At 44.4% G+C, this 16639-nt stretch overlaps 1 protein-coding gene across 2 annotated transcripts in view; it reads right to left on the bottom strand.

The window, feature by feature from the left end:
* LOC138503492 (hatching enzyme 1.2-like) overlaps window positions 1–4547 on the bottom strand; it is a 650573-nt gene extending 646026 nt beyond the window's left edge. The window contains exon 1 of one of the 2 annotated variants that reach the window (XM_069623268.1): window positions 4400–4547. In XM_069623268.1, the coding sequence (XP_069479369.1) occupies window positions 4400–4468 (69 nt within the window). In that variant the 5' untranslated portion in view covers window positions 4469–4547. The remainder of the gene's footprint in view (window positions 1–4399) is intronic. The other variant, XM_069623269.1, reaches the window with a different exon arrangement.
* Window positions 4548–16639: the final 12092 nt, after the last annotated feature.

Below are 16639 nucleotides of genomic sequence, written 5' to 3'. Positions count from 1 at the left end.
TAACAAGAGTTCCAGCATTACACTTCTAAGTTATCTAACTTGAATAAAAGCCCCACATGCAAACAAAACTCATTAGTGTGGCAAATGTTCAAAACACGTTTCCGAACTCCATATACTGTAAAACTGACCATTCCACACTGCATATTACTATTTAGAATACATCTGTGGGAAGCAAAACTGCTAAACATAAATGTTACTACTAAAACTAACATTGTTCTAAAATCATGGGCTAAAATCACCAACACGACCTTGTATATTCTAAACAGAGCCCACGACACATATACACTGATTCTGTGCACACCATCAGTTGCACCCACGCCTCACATCACAACTGCCATAACAACTTAATACCATGACCAGGACAAATATACATGTTGTCTTCATTTGCTGCTCCTCCTCACAGCACCCATTTAAAACAAAAGTACCTTTGGGACACAGTCCCTCTCCACACTGTCACATGACCAACTCATCTTTAATGTCTCTGCTAACACTCCATTGAGAACACCAGGAGTGCTGCAGCTGTTTGCCGGCATGCTCTTCATTGCCTCAAAGATGTTATGAACAAATCACCATAACCAGAGGCACCGCACCTTCCTCTCATTCGGTGCTTACATTGCCTTACACCTGTAAAAGTGTGCGCTGCGCCGCCACTGCGCCACCACTGCGCCTTAATAAAAATCAGCATTTCCCTTAACATCTTCGACATTCTGCCTGTGCACCAGCTCCGAGCCGCGCCCTCAACTTGCCCTGAGGCACTAATCCAGGAAGTGCCTTCTCTAACAATGTTCTGTGGACGTAACACATCACCACCACATCAGACATTGCAGGGTTCCTTTTTTATCCAGTCCCTACGCAGCTCCGAAGCAACAGACTTCTCCAGAGTGATGTCTCCAATATTCCGGGATCTTTGCAATCTCCCCTGGGATTCTACACAACGTCATCAGTTCAAGTGAGGTGCCGAGGAGGGCAGAGCTCCTAGCTCTAATGAACTTTGTGCTGCAGCGGATCTCACAACTGCCTTCTCTGTAGCAAGTAAGTCCCTTTCCGTAGTTCCTACTGGGACCTCTGATTTTCAACTGCTTCATTTAGCACAACTCCTACTACTGGAAGAGTCTCCTGCAGCCACCCTGCACCTGATGCTGGGTCAGAGCGTGAACAATAGTACTGGCTTCCTCTGACAGGCATCACATTCACAGGGGCTCTTCACATCTTGCAGCCCCCAACACTAACGCTGCCTGACACCTTCAGCACAACGGAGCCAATGGATCATCCTGCACAGTATTGGCTGTTCGCGGACTCTGACTGCAACTTATAGTTCACGTACCTCACACAGAGCAATGAAGGCAGTTTTTCCTCCACCAGCATTTTGAGCCTTAGGTAAAGTCATTTGAGCTCCATAGGCCCCTCTACTTGCCTCCCGCAGCACTATTTCGCTTGCTGTTTGAGTCTCCACAGTTATATAGACACCTGGCCCCTCCAAAACGCTGCAATGGATTCTGAATCCCTTCAAAATGCAGCAAACGGGCTCCAAGCCCCTCTAACACTTTGCCAATGGGTTCCAGGCCCCTCCACCGCACGGCAATGGGCTCCAAGCCCCTTCAGGTGCTGCAATGGGCTCCTAGCCCCTCCTATTTGCTGCCTTGGATTCCAAGCCCCATCATTTCTGCTAATGGGCCCTTAGCCCTACCAAAGTCCATTTTGCCACGCAGCCTCTTGTCCTCCACTGTCCTTTGGCTGCCTGCTGGCAGACTCACTGGTCCCAGGCCCTGGCGCTGCCCCCTACATACTGCGCCTCTGCATCCAGCGCTGGGCCTCTCTGCGCTTAATGGCAATCAGCGTTGCCCCTATCTGAGAGGATATTTTTCTTTGGTTGGGGGGCGGTGCATGTCCTTTCCTTTGTGCTGTCTCCCCAGCACAGCAATCATCCTCGTCACCATTGTAAAGACTGGGTTCTGCCAAAGATGACTCTGACATCCTTTGATGTACTAGTTGCCTCTTTAATAAAGTTCTTGTACATTATATCAAGTACATCAAGTTAGGTACACTTAGGCTAAGGGCAACATGCACCGGCATCCTCTCCGAAGGGGTCTACATCTTCAACTAACACACACAGAACACCACTCATACATGAACATTCTCACAGGCTGCATTCTGTGTCACTCACACCAACATTCCACGCATTCTGCTAAGGGTACACGGAAGCTAGGTCTCTACACTCTGCCTTCAAAAACAACTTGGTTTGATGGCAGTATGAGATATTTATGCTGGTGTACAACCAATGATTTCCCATGTAATCTGTTTGCTTTTTATGCTATAGAAAATATGGTGGATTACGTGGGAAATCATTGTAAACTTTGTCAGCCAACAGTGCATGGAAGTTGGTGTTTACTCATTTTGCACTGCACAGTGGAAAGGAGAGGCATACATACGCTTCTGCCATCACTTTACACTTCTCTTTTGAACTATGCAGTGCAAATGATGAACATTTCCCAGAGGGGGCCTGTTTGCTCGTAATTGCAAGCATAAGCAGTCCCCTCTGGTCAATGTAAACTCATTGTTAAAATGAGGTCCATGTTACTGAAATCCAAGTGTTGCAGCAGGTGAAATCACTTAAACAACTGCTCATTATTTTTGAAAATGTATAGATGCATCCAAAATTAACGATTTCATGAGACAATGGGCCTCATCACAAATTTGGTGGATCACGCTGGCAAATACGGGGGAGGAGGGTGGAAAATGGAATTACTGTTACCGACACTCAGTCTGACAGAATTACCGCCAGATTCTGAGTGCCGACAACGATGGTAAATCCCCATTCCACTGAGGTAAACAGTGGTATATCCCATTCCATGGAGTCCCCATTCCTGTGAGCATGAGGGTGCCTCTCTTCTTTGTGCACAAAGCCCTCAATGCTACTAAAACATGACACCAAGAAAGCGGGCACATATCTTGGCAGGTACTTCCACTCTGTATCATCAACATGAACCACTGCAATACCTCTTGCTTTTTCCCTGTCATGCCAGCTAACCAAACCTGCCTTCCAGATCTGCCAAAGCCCCTGGAGACCATGCAAATGGCTGACAGTGGTGTAAACGTTAGATAACAAATGACTGTACAAATAATACTGAATGTGATAATTCAATGGGCAATGAAGCCCAGAAAATGTTTTCCTGAGATTGTGTTTTTATTGGAAAATTGTTTATTTTCCTATATGTTCTAAATGTGTCATCCTATTTGTGCAAACGCTGACACATGTGCTAGTGTTTCACGTACAAGAAGGCGTTCTCAAGGCTCAAACAAGTAACATACATATTGCAGAACATAAGGATTCACGGATAAACATTCAAACCCCCAAAAAATCAAAAAAATATTGTTTTAAATAGTGAAAAGGTACATTCATTATTTGTTCATTGTCCCTTTAGGAAAACAGAGGGGGGCGGGGGAATAGAAGGGGATGGTAAGGCAAGGAAAACAAAAAAGAGGGACATTATGAGATGTTATAAGGAACATTCATCTTTTTTGTCCCATAGGACACTATGGTGGGATTTGCCAATATTACTGGCACCGGTTATAATGGTGCCGGTAATGCCGGCTGTTTTGTCTGTTAAGGCACCGTCAACTTGTAATGTAGCCCAGTGGCTTCCATTCAAAAGTGTTTCCTTTTACCAGGTGTAAAAAACAGCGGGTTCCAGGAAGTCTGTCTATGAAAATCAGTTAATTGTAAACCCTGTCCTTGCACTCTTCTGTAAAATACGGGGAACTTAGAAAATTGTTCCCCTGTCGGGATGAATGTCAGTGCTATAATTCTGCAACATTTTCATCAAACATGTTCTTAACAAAAAATCGTTCAGACTCCTCAACAATTTGATTTACCCGCTAAGATAGATATTTGCTGAACAGAGCAGCTCCAACGGGAGCCCTTGTAAATGAGGTTTAAAGGCAACAGTACTCATTTTGCAAAGATGTATTCAAAAGTGGTACGCATGGCAGCCTTACCTACCTCCAGAATCGCCCCAACCAAAATAGTGTTAATAATCATCAAAGGACCTCCCAAAATCTGATGGCAATTACGAACTGGGAAAAAAATCATTTTGAGGCACGCAACAAACATTGCTCAATTGAATACAGACAGAAGTCATATGGAAATTACAGAGGAACGATATAATTACAACTTCCATTGCACATCAAAATAGCACCCAAAATACGAAATTCAACTTTACAAGCACCGAGTTTACATACTTGCGTCAAAATAGGTCCCAGAGTGTGTGTGTGTGTCTCCTCCAACCCACTCCCCATCTCTTTCTTTCTGTTCCTCGTTCGCTCTCTAACATTTTCACTCTCTCCTTTTCTCTCGTTCGTTCGCTCTCTCTCACACACACCCTGCCACCGTTGTCCTCACCTGTGCAGGTGCGCTGAGTGTACAGCCCACCAGACATCCTAGGTATACAATGGCTGCCCTGGCGCCCATATTGTGGCTGTGGAGTCACTCAGATGACTATAATCTTGCAGAGCTGATGTAGCTCTTCCTGAACTCTCTTCAGTTTTATTCTTGCCCGCTCTCTCCTGTGCCACGTGTGCCAAGGAGGGGCAGAATGGGCACCAATGAGCGGGATCTCCCACAAAGCGACCAGGGTGTGCGTTAGAGTTCCAGGGAGCCTGCCTTGTTCGGTAGAAGGAAGACAAAGCTGTCGTCTAACATAAGAATTGAAGATTCTGCAAGAGCTGCTTCGAGGATAATAGAATTGTCTGGAATAGAATAGGCCTCGGGGTGCCGTTCTGCATTGTGTTTCATTAAGATGACACTAGCCCTGCAGACTTTACTGTACTGATGTGACAGAGGGATAAGTGCTGGGTTACAGACTGACTCACCGTCGCGTTTGTAGGTACGATGTGCAGGGAAGTGGATTAGCGCAGTCAATAAGTATCTCATGAAAGGATAACACAAAGCACTATGGGCTCCATTTCCCTACAAAGCCCAGAGCATAATTCCCTCCCTGTTACAGTGTATTTATGTTGTTCTAACTAGAACGAAACAAACAAAATTACATTAAAACTCATGTACACAAGCTACTTACATGGGACATCCGACGGTACAAGGCATACAGCAGTCCTGGAAGAGGGCAACACCGAAAGAGAGAGGCAGAGCAAACACTGTCCTTTTACACTGAATATACTTGAGAAAATGGAAGTTGGGATTTGTTGAGACTAGTTAAAGTGCTTGTGTTCACAGGGGCGTAGGAGACCCATAAAATCTGGGGGGGGACAAGGGACACCTTGGGACTTTGCTTTTTTATTTATTTATTGTGTTTTAGTCAAAGAACTCGACTTTCCACAAAATTTAAACATATTAAATTCCCCACAGACACATCCATTAGCACTCGTCCCCATTCCAACACGATGCCGGCCTGGCCCGCGGCAGCCCGGCCTTCACTCAGGGGCCACTTTGACTTATCTTAGTAGGCTGAGTAAGTGAGGTCTCGTCGAGTCTCAGGGCCTCATTACACGGATGGCGGTAAGGATTTATCGGTACCGGTAAAATACCGGTACCGGTAAATCCTTACCGCCTTACTACGAGGTCCCTTTGCGGGTTGGGGGATTTAACGCCTGCTTTTTGCAGGCGTTAAAATCCAACCCGCTAAGGGACCTCGGAGCTAATTATGGCACCGCAAAATTGCGGTGCCGTAATTAGCACCTTCCCCATTCCCATAGAGCCCTATGGGGCAGAAATGGGAATGGGGAAGGGCAATGGTGGAAGGGGGATTTACCTCCCCTCCAACCTTGGAATGGGGCGGTAAATCCCCTTTCTGCCAAGGTGCCGGTATTTTTTAAAAAATATTTTTTGGTGGGTGTTTTGTTGGGGTTGGGGTATGATTATTTAATTAAGGGGGGATCTGGGGGGGGAAACCCCCCACAAATAATTTTTTTTTTTAAAAAAGCGTTTTGGTCGATGAAAACCTGGCGATGAAAAGTCCCACGTTGAAAAATACTTCGGCGAAATCACGTAGAACCGTATACATTATACCTAAAATACGGTACAGTGCCACTCCGACATTTTAACTGACCCAGTCGTGCACCCTTACCAGCAGGAAGTTCTGAGGTAAACCACCCATCAGTGATGCCATGAGCTTTCATCTGATATGGAATCTCTGCAGGACCATCAGCCCCTACCCTTAATTTAACCACCCATTTCTCCAACTTACACATCGCTGCAAAATCCAAACTTGCAAGAGACACATGTCTTTTAAATAAGCCACTCCCAACTCGAAACAGCACACCTCTACACCTCTACACCTCTAATACCAAATTATACCCAAACCCCCCTCCCAATCATGTAAGTATGAACGTGCCTCTCCTCTATGTGCACAGCACCCTCAATGCTACTAACACATCACACCAAGACAGCTGTCACACATGCTATTAGGTACTTGCAATCTGTACCATCAACATCAGGCACTGCAATACCTCTTGCTTTTTCCCTGTCATGCCAGCTAACCAAACCAGAATTCTAGGTCTGGCAGAACCTCTGGAGTCCATACAAATGGCTGGCAATGGTGTAAACATAACATAACAAATGACTGTACAAATAATACCGAATTTGATGGTTCAATGGGCAATGAAGCACAGAAGAAAATATTCTTGAGATTGTGGGCAGATTCATGGAAAAGTGTGCGTTTTCCCGCAATTGCTGCGCGCTGAGAATGGCACTGCACGAGCCTTCGCACAGAATTAAAATGTGCCCCACGCGTATTCATGGAATTTACTGTGCAAAGTAACCATATTTGCAAGTCGCTACCAGAACTCCCGTAGCACGCCCCATGCAAAGCATAAAAAGCCAGAATAGCTACATTTGCGTGCGTCATTAAACAGTTTGTGGGGTTCCCTGCAAGAAGGCCTGCATCTCGGGGACCCTGCGCAGGTTCCACCATAATTGTTGCCTACATCCCGACAATATGCGTATGACACTTCGTAACTCGGGTAAAATGTGGAAAATCTGTGGGTGAAACCCTGTAAACCATTCCTGCACCCCACTACACTGCCTACTCGCACCCCTAAATTTGATCAAAACCCTGTCTGCATGTACGCAGCCCTAAATCTAACATACAATCCCACCTCTGAGTGGTGATTCCTATGCGCAAGGGTCTGTACGCCTGCCTTCAGGTGGTGTAGAGATTGAGGGATTTGCGTGGATATTTCTCTGCCGAGAGGCCAAGCGGGTGGTTCCGTGAATACGTGTTGTTTGGTGCAATTGTGGGCATGCGATAGACTGCCTGCGGCAGTCCCTCGCAACTGCCACTTTTTCACATGTCCTTCCGCATGTTCTGTGTTTCCCAAGTTTCTAAGGAGTCTTTCTGAGATTTTACTGTTTTAGATATTCATGGTTATGATTATTTTTCAGGATATGAAAATATATAATTCAACTGTTGTCTTTTACCATACAGTGTTAAGTATTTCAATCAGGCGATACACCCTGGTCTCAGCCTAGTATGCCGCGCACCGCTGAAATGCTTATTTTATTATCTATATAGGTTCAATGTTTTGAGTGATATACCACTCATATCACACCCCTTTTCAAATACCACAGGTCATAATGGACCAGGAATCGTGCTGGTTGGTAAAGGTAATTTTTATTTATTTATTTAAAATTCAAATCAGACATATATTTTTTAATAGGGAGCAGCAATCACCAAAATGGTGACAATAGCAGATAGGAAGGTATGTAATGCACTTACATTCACTCTTTAGCAACACAGATGGAAAACACCAGAGAAAAGAACACTTTTGGCTTGTTTGTAAAGATAGCACTTAAGTTAGGATTTCCCCCTGCAATAGTCCTAAACCCACAAATAAGCAATTTGAAATAGATATAAGGAAGCAGAAGGTAATCAGGAATAAGCAATTGAAATCTTACACTTTAAAATGGCATTCGGAAATGGCTGGGTCAAACAATTAATGTGTGCAAAAGTCCTTAAATCAGTACAAATCTCTATGGGAGCAACATTGGAAAGATACTAACATTCATGAGCTATAGTTTGAGCAAAAGTAAACAATGTGAATCTGAATGGAAGGTTAAAAATAATTTAGAATGAAAATCACACATGTAAAACTTTGCAAAAATGTGGATTCCCGCCTAAAATTAACCAAACAGTTTTTAAGAAAAATTGGTGAAATATATTGAGTTGGGGTGTAGCTATACGTCTTAGGTATAATCCAGAAGTCTCTATCTATTAAACCGAGGCAGATATGCAATGTTGAATGAGAGGCATTTTTAGAAAAACCGGGTAGTGAAAACAGAAAAGAAACACAGTTTGGATAAGAAAATATTTACTATAGTTTTACTCAATGCTAGAGCATTCCGGCCAGAATACCAAGGAGGAATACAGTAAGCTCTAGAGTTGATTCACGACTTCAACCCCAGATCCCCAGCGTCCGCCCCTTGCGGAACCAGTCAGATCACTCAAAGTAGGATTGATAATTTAAGATTTACACAAGATAAAAATGAGTAAAGAAATGGCGCTTAGCAAGATAAATCAAAGACAGTATTGCAATAAGGTTTCTGACAATGTTACAAGTTATTAAGGTAAGGATAGGATGTTTTAGAGATTGGGATGAGACAAGGCAAGGCAAGGTATTCTGTGGTTTTCTATGATTCCAATTAATACTTACAGTCCACTTTAATTTAGGATTGTGGACCATCAAGGGTTCTGGTCATCCCACGGATCGGGTCTTAACCAAGGACAGCTGGGCAAATCTGGTGGAACAGGATCATCTGGGCTGTTCTAGTCACCGGACTGCACTGGACTGCACTGGACCGGACTTTCTGGTTACTGGAGACTGGGAATCAGTGGGATGGTGAATTTGCAGGCATGCATCTAGTAGTAGCAAGCCAGACTGTACCAGGATGTGTCCCTTGACTTTCTGGGATTTTTAGAATTTGAGGCCTAGCTGAAAAGGGGTTCAGAAATGCATCGGCCTTGGCCTTGCAATCAAATCTGGAATCAGGATCAAGCAGGATGAAGAAATCAGGAACAGGACGCCATGCAGGAAATCAGGAAGAAAGTCAGGAATCAGTGTCTCTGTGTGCTGTTATGTTTATGGGATGATTTTTAAAATGACTAGAAACCTTCCCTGGCCACTGGAACCAAAATCTAATTTTGCCATAAATACATATCTATGCAGCTACAACATCTGAGAAAATCGGATACACAGGTTACAAATTTTGTGGGTCATATTTCAATCCAAACCTCAAGTCTGTGGGACCTGGTTAAGCCTTTCTGCTACATTTTGGCAATTTTAACCATGAAGGATTTGGTCTAAAATTTCCCAACTTTGTACACATATGCACATTTACCCCTGGGATGTGTGTACAAATATTATGTGTGCAATATCAATACTTTCCTCTCAATCGGTTATTCTTTACAACCTCTGTTCCTTATGCAGTAATGAGTTCTACCAGGTTTTCAAAGAAAGCGCATAAAATTAGATTTTAAGCTACAAACGTTTCATATTTTTCCTCATTCTTGCTGCAAAGTTAAATGTCTTGAAACTCAGTTACAAAATAAGCTTTTTAAAACCAAAATGAAGTCTATTGTCACTTAATCAGTTTTTTTTCTTTTCCCCAACTGCAAGCATATGTCGATTCCTTTGAAGCAGGACGAGGGGTCTCTCTCTTGATTGAAGATTACTGCCACTCACACTTGACAGGTGAGAGTCTCAGCCTGCTATTGTCCCAGCCTGTGGGAAAGACGAATGTCTGATGATGACTTTGGAAGTCCCTTTGTCCTGGTGTATTCAAAGCCTCCAAGCTAGCAATTAACCTTTCCTGTGCCAGAAGTTTATGCAGTGTCTTTCTGAGGGCTAGCAACTGGCAGAGCAAGCCTTTTTTTTTTATATAGTTTGCTAACTCCGCCTGGGTTTTATCTTTGATTTTCTCCTTTTAAATCTTGACTTCAAACTTATAGAATTAAAACAATGTATAGGTGTATTTTTACCAGCTAGAATTCCTTTTACATTTCTAAGTAATCCGGCCTTTACAAAACAATATACTTTTAAATAGACGATTTTCCCCCTTCAGTCAGGAAAAAAAATCCAATTTTAATCACCAGCAAATATACTTTGTGCAGCTATAATTCTTTTCTGGAGGACTGGAGTTGTTTTGCAGCATGGATACAGTTACAGGCATCTATTTTGAGTCTTTCTCTGGTGAGATGATTCTTGATACTGTTGCAAAGAAAATAGACGTTTTTCCCGTGTAAAATGAAAACAAAGGCCCATGTTGATTTTTCAAAGATACATTTGACAGGAGCCGTCATTCAAATGAGGCCCGGTTACTCTGAGACACAATGAATGATCCTGGGCATTGCAGGGCCTTTTTAATCACAGTGGTTCATGAGAAATTGATGTATTTAGCACCAAGCAGCACTTTTAAGGTTGGGAAAGTGTCATTTTAAAGAGGCATTTTGGGTTTTTCCAGCAAAGTAATGCTGCCTCTTTCACTTCACTCCATATTAAATGTTGCAGAAAACACTGGCACATTCCTGCAGTGAGTACTCTGTTCCACCCCACCTGAAATGTGTGTGGCAGGGTGGTGCAGCCATTTTCTGGTTGTGACAAAAACGCAGTTTAGAGACCTTGGCACAGCCATTTTGTTGTTTCTTGAACCAATGCAGTAAAGTGATGTAGCACAGCACAGCTGAGTGGGTCAAAATATCCCACAGTCCCCCCCAACTTCGTCTGGACTTCCAGTCATGAGGGAGTTGGGCAAGTGGGATTTTTTGTTCTTAAAAAAGCAGTTTCAGTCGGGTATGAGTCCTTCTTCCATCAGCAAATGATGCAACATGCTCTCCTCGCTGCCTCTGGTTGGAATGTGGAGTGATACCGCCAGCCTTCTCTCAGGTTTCTTTTCTGGTGTGAAGCGACACTTTGGATTTCCTTGTGTTTCTCCTTCTGGGTACCCGAGGAGGTGCCCCTTGGTATATAGAACACAAACCGGTTATGACAATTTTGCCACTAACTGTCCTCCAATCGGGATGACAGCAGTGGGATACACATGCTTTCAGTAACAATTAAAGTATTCCTGTGCTTCAGGTGTATCCCCCACTGGGTTTTTTATGGACTCCTTTATTTGCTGCAAAGTGTGCCTTGGGTGTAGACCCACTTCTCCTCTGCCAAGCCACCCTTGGGGATGCAGATTCAGTAGGCGACTGATGAGATTTTGTCCACAATTTCAAAAGGTCCCCACCAGCTAGGCAAGAGGTTTTCGCTCTTTGGTCTGGTTCCTTTGAAAATTGTGCAAGTAGACCCTGTCTCCTACTTGGTATTCCTTTTTAGTTGTCTTTAGATCATAGTGGGTCTTCATACTGTCTGCAGATCTTTCTAGATTCCGCTGAGCATATGCAAAAGTATGTTGAAGGTGTTTTCTCAGATTCTCAACATACTCATGAGTTGTGGAGGCGTTTAGCAATGTCTCCTCTTGTGTTCTGTAGAGCAGATGCTGGGGTAGCACCATCCTTCGTCCAGTCATCAGCTTAAATGGAGACATTTTAGTTGCAGAAGAAGTTGTAGATCTAATGGTCATCAGGACCGGAGGTAATCGAATATCCCAACGTGGCCCAGAGTCTGCCACAAACTTTTTTAGTATGCTCACAATAGTTTTATTGTACCTCTCAACTCCACCACCAGAGGACAGTGGTATGCAATGTATAGTTTCGTTTTTATCCCAAGTATCTCCCACATCTTTGTCATCACTTCGCTGATGAAGTGACTACCGCAGTCTGACTCAATCCTTTGGGGTAGTCCAAAATGCGAGAAGATGTGATTGATCTTCGGGCAGCTGCTGTTTCTGCCTTGCGATTTGGGGCCGGGAGACATTCCACCCGTTTAGTAAACAAGCATGTTACGGTTAACATGTACTTGTTCCCGCTAGAGGAGCGAAACATGGGCCCGATGAAATCTACTTATAAATCTGACCAAGGCAGTGTCATCCCCCTCTTTTGGAGGGGAGCTTGGTGCGTGAGCAATGTTGGCTGAAATTGTGCAGACACAAGACACCACTTCAAGTATTGGTTGAGGTCCTGCCCCATGTGTGGCCAGTATGCAACCTCTTGCAAGATTTCTAATGTAGTATGAAACCCCTGATGACCTGCTGTGGCTGCATTATGGGCATGACTTAGCATCAGACTTCGGAATGAGGTAGGGACCACCCACTGGTCACAGCCAGATATGGATCTCCTCACCAACAAACCGTCTTGGATTCGGAACATTTTTGGTCATTTCATCAACAATCTGAGGTACTCTTTCCCAATGCAATCAGTATCCGTCAGGGGAAAGTTCTCAGGGTCCTCAATGTGTTGATACAATTTACCAATGATTGAATCCCCCTTTTGATCTGTGATTAAATCAGCATCTGTGGTCTCCTTACTCCACTGGGCAGTTGAGAGTTCATTGTGAGCATTTGTCTGGGACCTAGTGATAGCAGTGACCTGGATTTCCCCCAACAGGGACGCGATCTCAAGTAGATCCCCTTGGATGGCTCACGTTTTGGCCAGCCGATCAGCGAGGTCATTTCCAGTTTTGTCTGGTCCCTCTATTCTGGAATGACCCTTGATTTTTTTCCAGTAGATGGTCATCCCACTAGAGGTGACCAGATCATCAATATTTTGTATTAGCTTCCCATGCTTGAGTGGTTTACTGTTAGCACATAGCATGACTCTGGTTTTCCAATTTACCAGGTGCTCCACGAACCCGTTCCGGACATAATCTGAATCAGTGATTATGACCAGTTTTGGAGTTGGTTTTGGACGGCAGTGAGGATGGCCTGATGAACTGCCATCAGCTTTGCCACCTGACTACTGCGGGGACCTATTTTGTACCCAGCGGAGAGTTCCGGGGCATCATTCACCCATGCATTCCCAACGCCGCCCACTAGTTCCTTTTCCCCCTAGTTGTCAACATGGTAGGAGCATCCATCTACATAAAAAGTGGGAATTCCCTCGCACTTGTCTTCTTCATAGACTTTGTGTGAGGAATTCAGGTACACCTCCATGTTGTCCAGGGTTTTAAGACTTTCGTCCTCAAAACAGTTTTCTCTGGCACAATCATGTAAGTCAGCCAGACCTTGTGCGAGGGGACTCTTCTTATTTTGTCCATATCTGACCTCCTCAGGAAAGCCTTGCATTGACAGAATCCAGGAAGTAATTCTGCAATCACTCACATTTCCAGCCCGGATTCTGTCATTTTGGAGATATTGCAGAGGCTGGTGTGGAGTCTCCCCTATGATGCGTCCTCCCTGGATGAACGGGCGGTAATTCTTCAATGCCCACACCGTTGCAAGGAGTGCCTTCTCACAATCGTTGAATTTTTCCTCCACAGAGGATAAAGTCTTACTTGCGTAGGAGATGACTTTATTGAACTTGTCATGCTTTTGATATAATACTGCGGTCAAGCATGTGTTTGAGAACCCTTTCTCCAAGAAGAACTCCTTGATTTTGACAGGGTAACCTAGACAAGGCACTTGTGAGAGGCTTCTTTTGAGTTGCTTTAGTGCCTCGGCTTGTTCTGGACCCCATTCCCACTTGCCCTCCCCCTTCAACAGATGGATCAGGGGTCTTGTGATCTCTGTGTAATCCTCAATGAACTTCCTACTGTAATTAGCAAGTCCATGGAGGCTCCTTAACTTACGCAGAGTTGTGGGGTCTTTAAGTTTCAGGAGTGCTTCCACTTTCTTTTCCTAGGGACAGAGACCCTCAGGAGTTATCTCATGCCCCAAGAAATGTATACGAGTCCTGCACCACTGTGCCTTTTAGAAGGATAGTTTTGCTCCAGCAACCCTCAACTGCATCAGAACATAACAGATTTTGGCTATGTGTTCCTCAACAGTTGAGCTTTTGATAAGAAAATCATCTACATAGGCCAGGTTACCCCTTTCACCCAAGTCGGGCATGGCCTTGTGTAAGAAGATGTTAAATTTGTTGCCGGAGTTGATGTATCCGAAGGGAGTCCAGGTACATGTATACTGCTGCCGCTGAAAGTAAAGGGCCAGCTGGTATTGGTCCTCCCTACTGACAGGTACGGTCCAGTATCCATTGGTCAGGTCAACGGCAGTGTACACCTTTGTTTCCTGGATCTGGGACAGCCCTTGGTCAATGTAGGGGAGACGCAATCGGGACATGTGGACCCGTTTGTTTAGCTCCCTTAGGTCAGCACAGAGTCTCCACTGGCGGTTGGGTTTTTAAATCCCCAGCACTGGATTATTAAAGGTGCTGAGGACTGGACGAATTATCCCACAATACTCAAGGCTTTTGATAATTTCCGTCAGTGACTCCATATATACGAGAGGCAAGCAATATTGCTTCACAAACACTGGAGTCATTCAAGGGTCCGTGGTAATTGTTGTTGTATGGATTTCGGTGCGACCACAGTCATATGAGTCCACTGCAAAGAGATCTTGAAAATCTAAGAAAACTTGTTTCAACTTTTGCTTTTGCTCCAGAGTCTCACAGGCATCAGCTAGATTGACTCTCTCTTCAACCATTTGCCTGAAGCCCGGAAAGACTTCTGGCAAGGCTATTTCAGTGGCCTCCTCCAGCTGGGTATAGAGGTCCCTGGTTAAAGTATTGACCTTGACAGAGGGTTTCAGGCAGGGGAGGTAGTCCTTGTGGACCTGGAAGATCACCTCATACCTCCTGAGGTCACAGGTCACCTCTTCCTTACCATAAGGGCAGGAAGAGTACACCAGGAAATTGCCCCCTTGCTGGGTGAAGATCCTGTCTGGTTTATGTCATTGTCGCTATCACTGTCAAAACAGTCATTGGGGATTGGTCCTATCAGTTCATTATCTAAATCTATGGAAAAATGTCAGTCATCAACCGCCATTTCAATAATGGTACCTGCACCCAGAGTGATACTCCTAAGGTTGCTGTTATCCATCAATATTGGAATGGTGTTGTGTTCTACATTGATTATTTGGTGTTGGGTTTAACCCCAACCCTTGCTGTTTGAGATGGGCATTGAGGTGAACATATGCGTCAGGATTTTGCAGTTTCTATCCTCTTTTAATTTTCAATTCATGTGGGAATAGTCGTGTCCATCATGGGATGGTGACTTCCTCTCCAATTTGAACTTCAGCTGCATACGGCAGCAATTCGCCTGACCGAAATGCTTTTTCTAAATCATCAAAGTCCATGGGATTACCCCCGAATCGGGACCAGGCTTTGTAGTTTATCAGGTCCAAATTAATGGCAAAGCGATTGAGAATGTCACCGCCTAAATAGAATGCAGCAGGGATATCTCACACAACCCAACACTTATGTACTATGCTTTTGTTGCCTATAGAAATTTTGAGCATACACCTATTAGGCAGGATATGTTTGGAATTGGGAGTTTCCAGGTCCATTTCTCATTCATTCATCAATTTAAATGTGGGAATGGCTGGATCTTTGGGAGTTTTTGGAAAATGGCTCCACTGATGAAGCTCTTACCATTGTTTACGCACACTCGGGTGAGAACAGATTCCTTCCCCTCTTTTAACTGAATAGGGATGAATAACTGTTCTCTAATCTTCTGAATGCCAGCTAAACTTTGAGCTGGTTTCTCATCACTCTGGACTATGGAAATGGGATTTTCACATTGTGAATTAGTATAGAATCTCAGAGTATTTCCTTCCAGTGTGGAAGGCCACTTGAAACTGGAAGGAAGGTTGATTTTCAGAAATGGAGAGGAGTTCCCATAACCAGTTTGTTGTCCTACAGCAATTACTGTCAAGTCAGGGATTTGGATGATGTGAAAATGGAACTCAATATGATGCTGTTTTTGTTCAACCATGTAGCATGTGCCATTTAAACTAACCTGGTTGACACTATGTTTTAATTTGATTGATCAGTTGGTCTGGGTCCAGAGGACCTTGTTTACACACTCTATTAAGGGGGACAACCTTTGCAGGATGTCATTCCCCAGTAGACAGGATGTGCCCTCCGGAGTCACGACTATGACTGCGTGTTTCACCTTGTGTCGCCCAATTTTAATTTCCAGATCCGCAGTCCCCTCGACAGGAATTTCATTCCATCGAAATTCTGAAGTTGTCCAGGAAGAGGGGTGAGTGGGATCTGGTATCTCTCCCCCCTTTCTGAATATAGCTGATCAAAGGCCCTCTTTGACAGAAGAGTTGCTTGGGATCCAGTGCCCACCAGTGCCGACACTGTACATGGCCCTTGTATTTGGAACGGGACATAACATCTTCCCTCCTTCTCCTCAAGGGGGCAAAGATAATGTGCATTTTGGGAGAGTTGGTTGGTCAATTTCTTGATTCTGGATTTTGACAGAGGGGTAGTTTGGGCATGATTCTGTGTGGGAGCTTAGGGATCTGCAAGAAGGATTTGACAGTTGGATATTTGGGGAGTTTTGGGCTACCCTGGTTTTGATTCTGGGCCACTCCCCCCCCTTTTTGGAGGCAGTCACCAGAATATGTTTGGGCAGCGTGGTTTTCTTGATTATTATTCTGGGGATCAGTAATGGGCAATTCTGACTCCGTCCCCACATCCCCCCAGTCTTCATCAGGATCTCTTGGGACTCACTTTTCTTTTGGAGGAGTTCCCCGGTCCCTGAAGGAGAAGATTTTTCTCCCTGAATCACCTGAGGATGCCTC

The sequence above is a fragment of the Ambystoma mexicanum genome, chromosome 11 (genome assembly GCF_040938575.1).
Source record: "Ambystoma mexicanum isolate Mex_15411 chromosome 11, UKY_AmexF1_1, whole genome shotgun sequence".
Taxonomy (NCBI): Eukaryota; Metazoa; Chordata; class Amphibia; order Caudata; family Ambystomatidae; genus Ambystoma; species Ambystoma mexicanum.
This window is presented reverse-complemented; position numbering and strand designations above follow the sequence as displayed.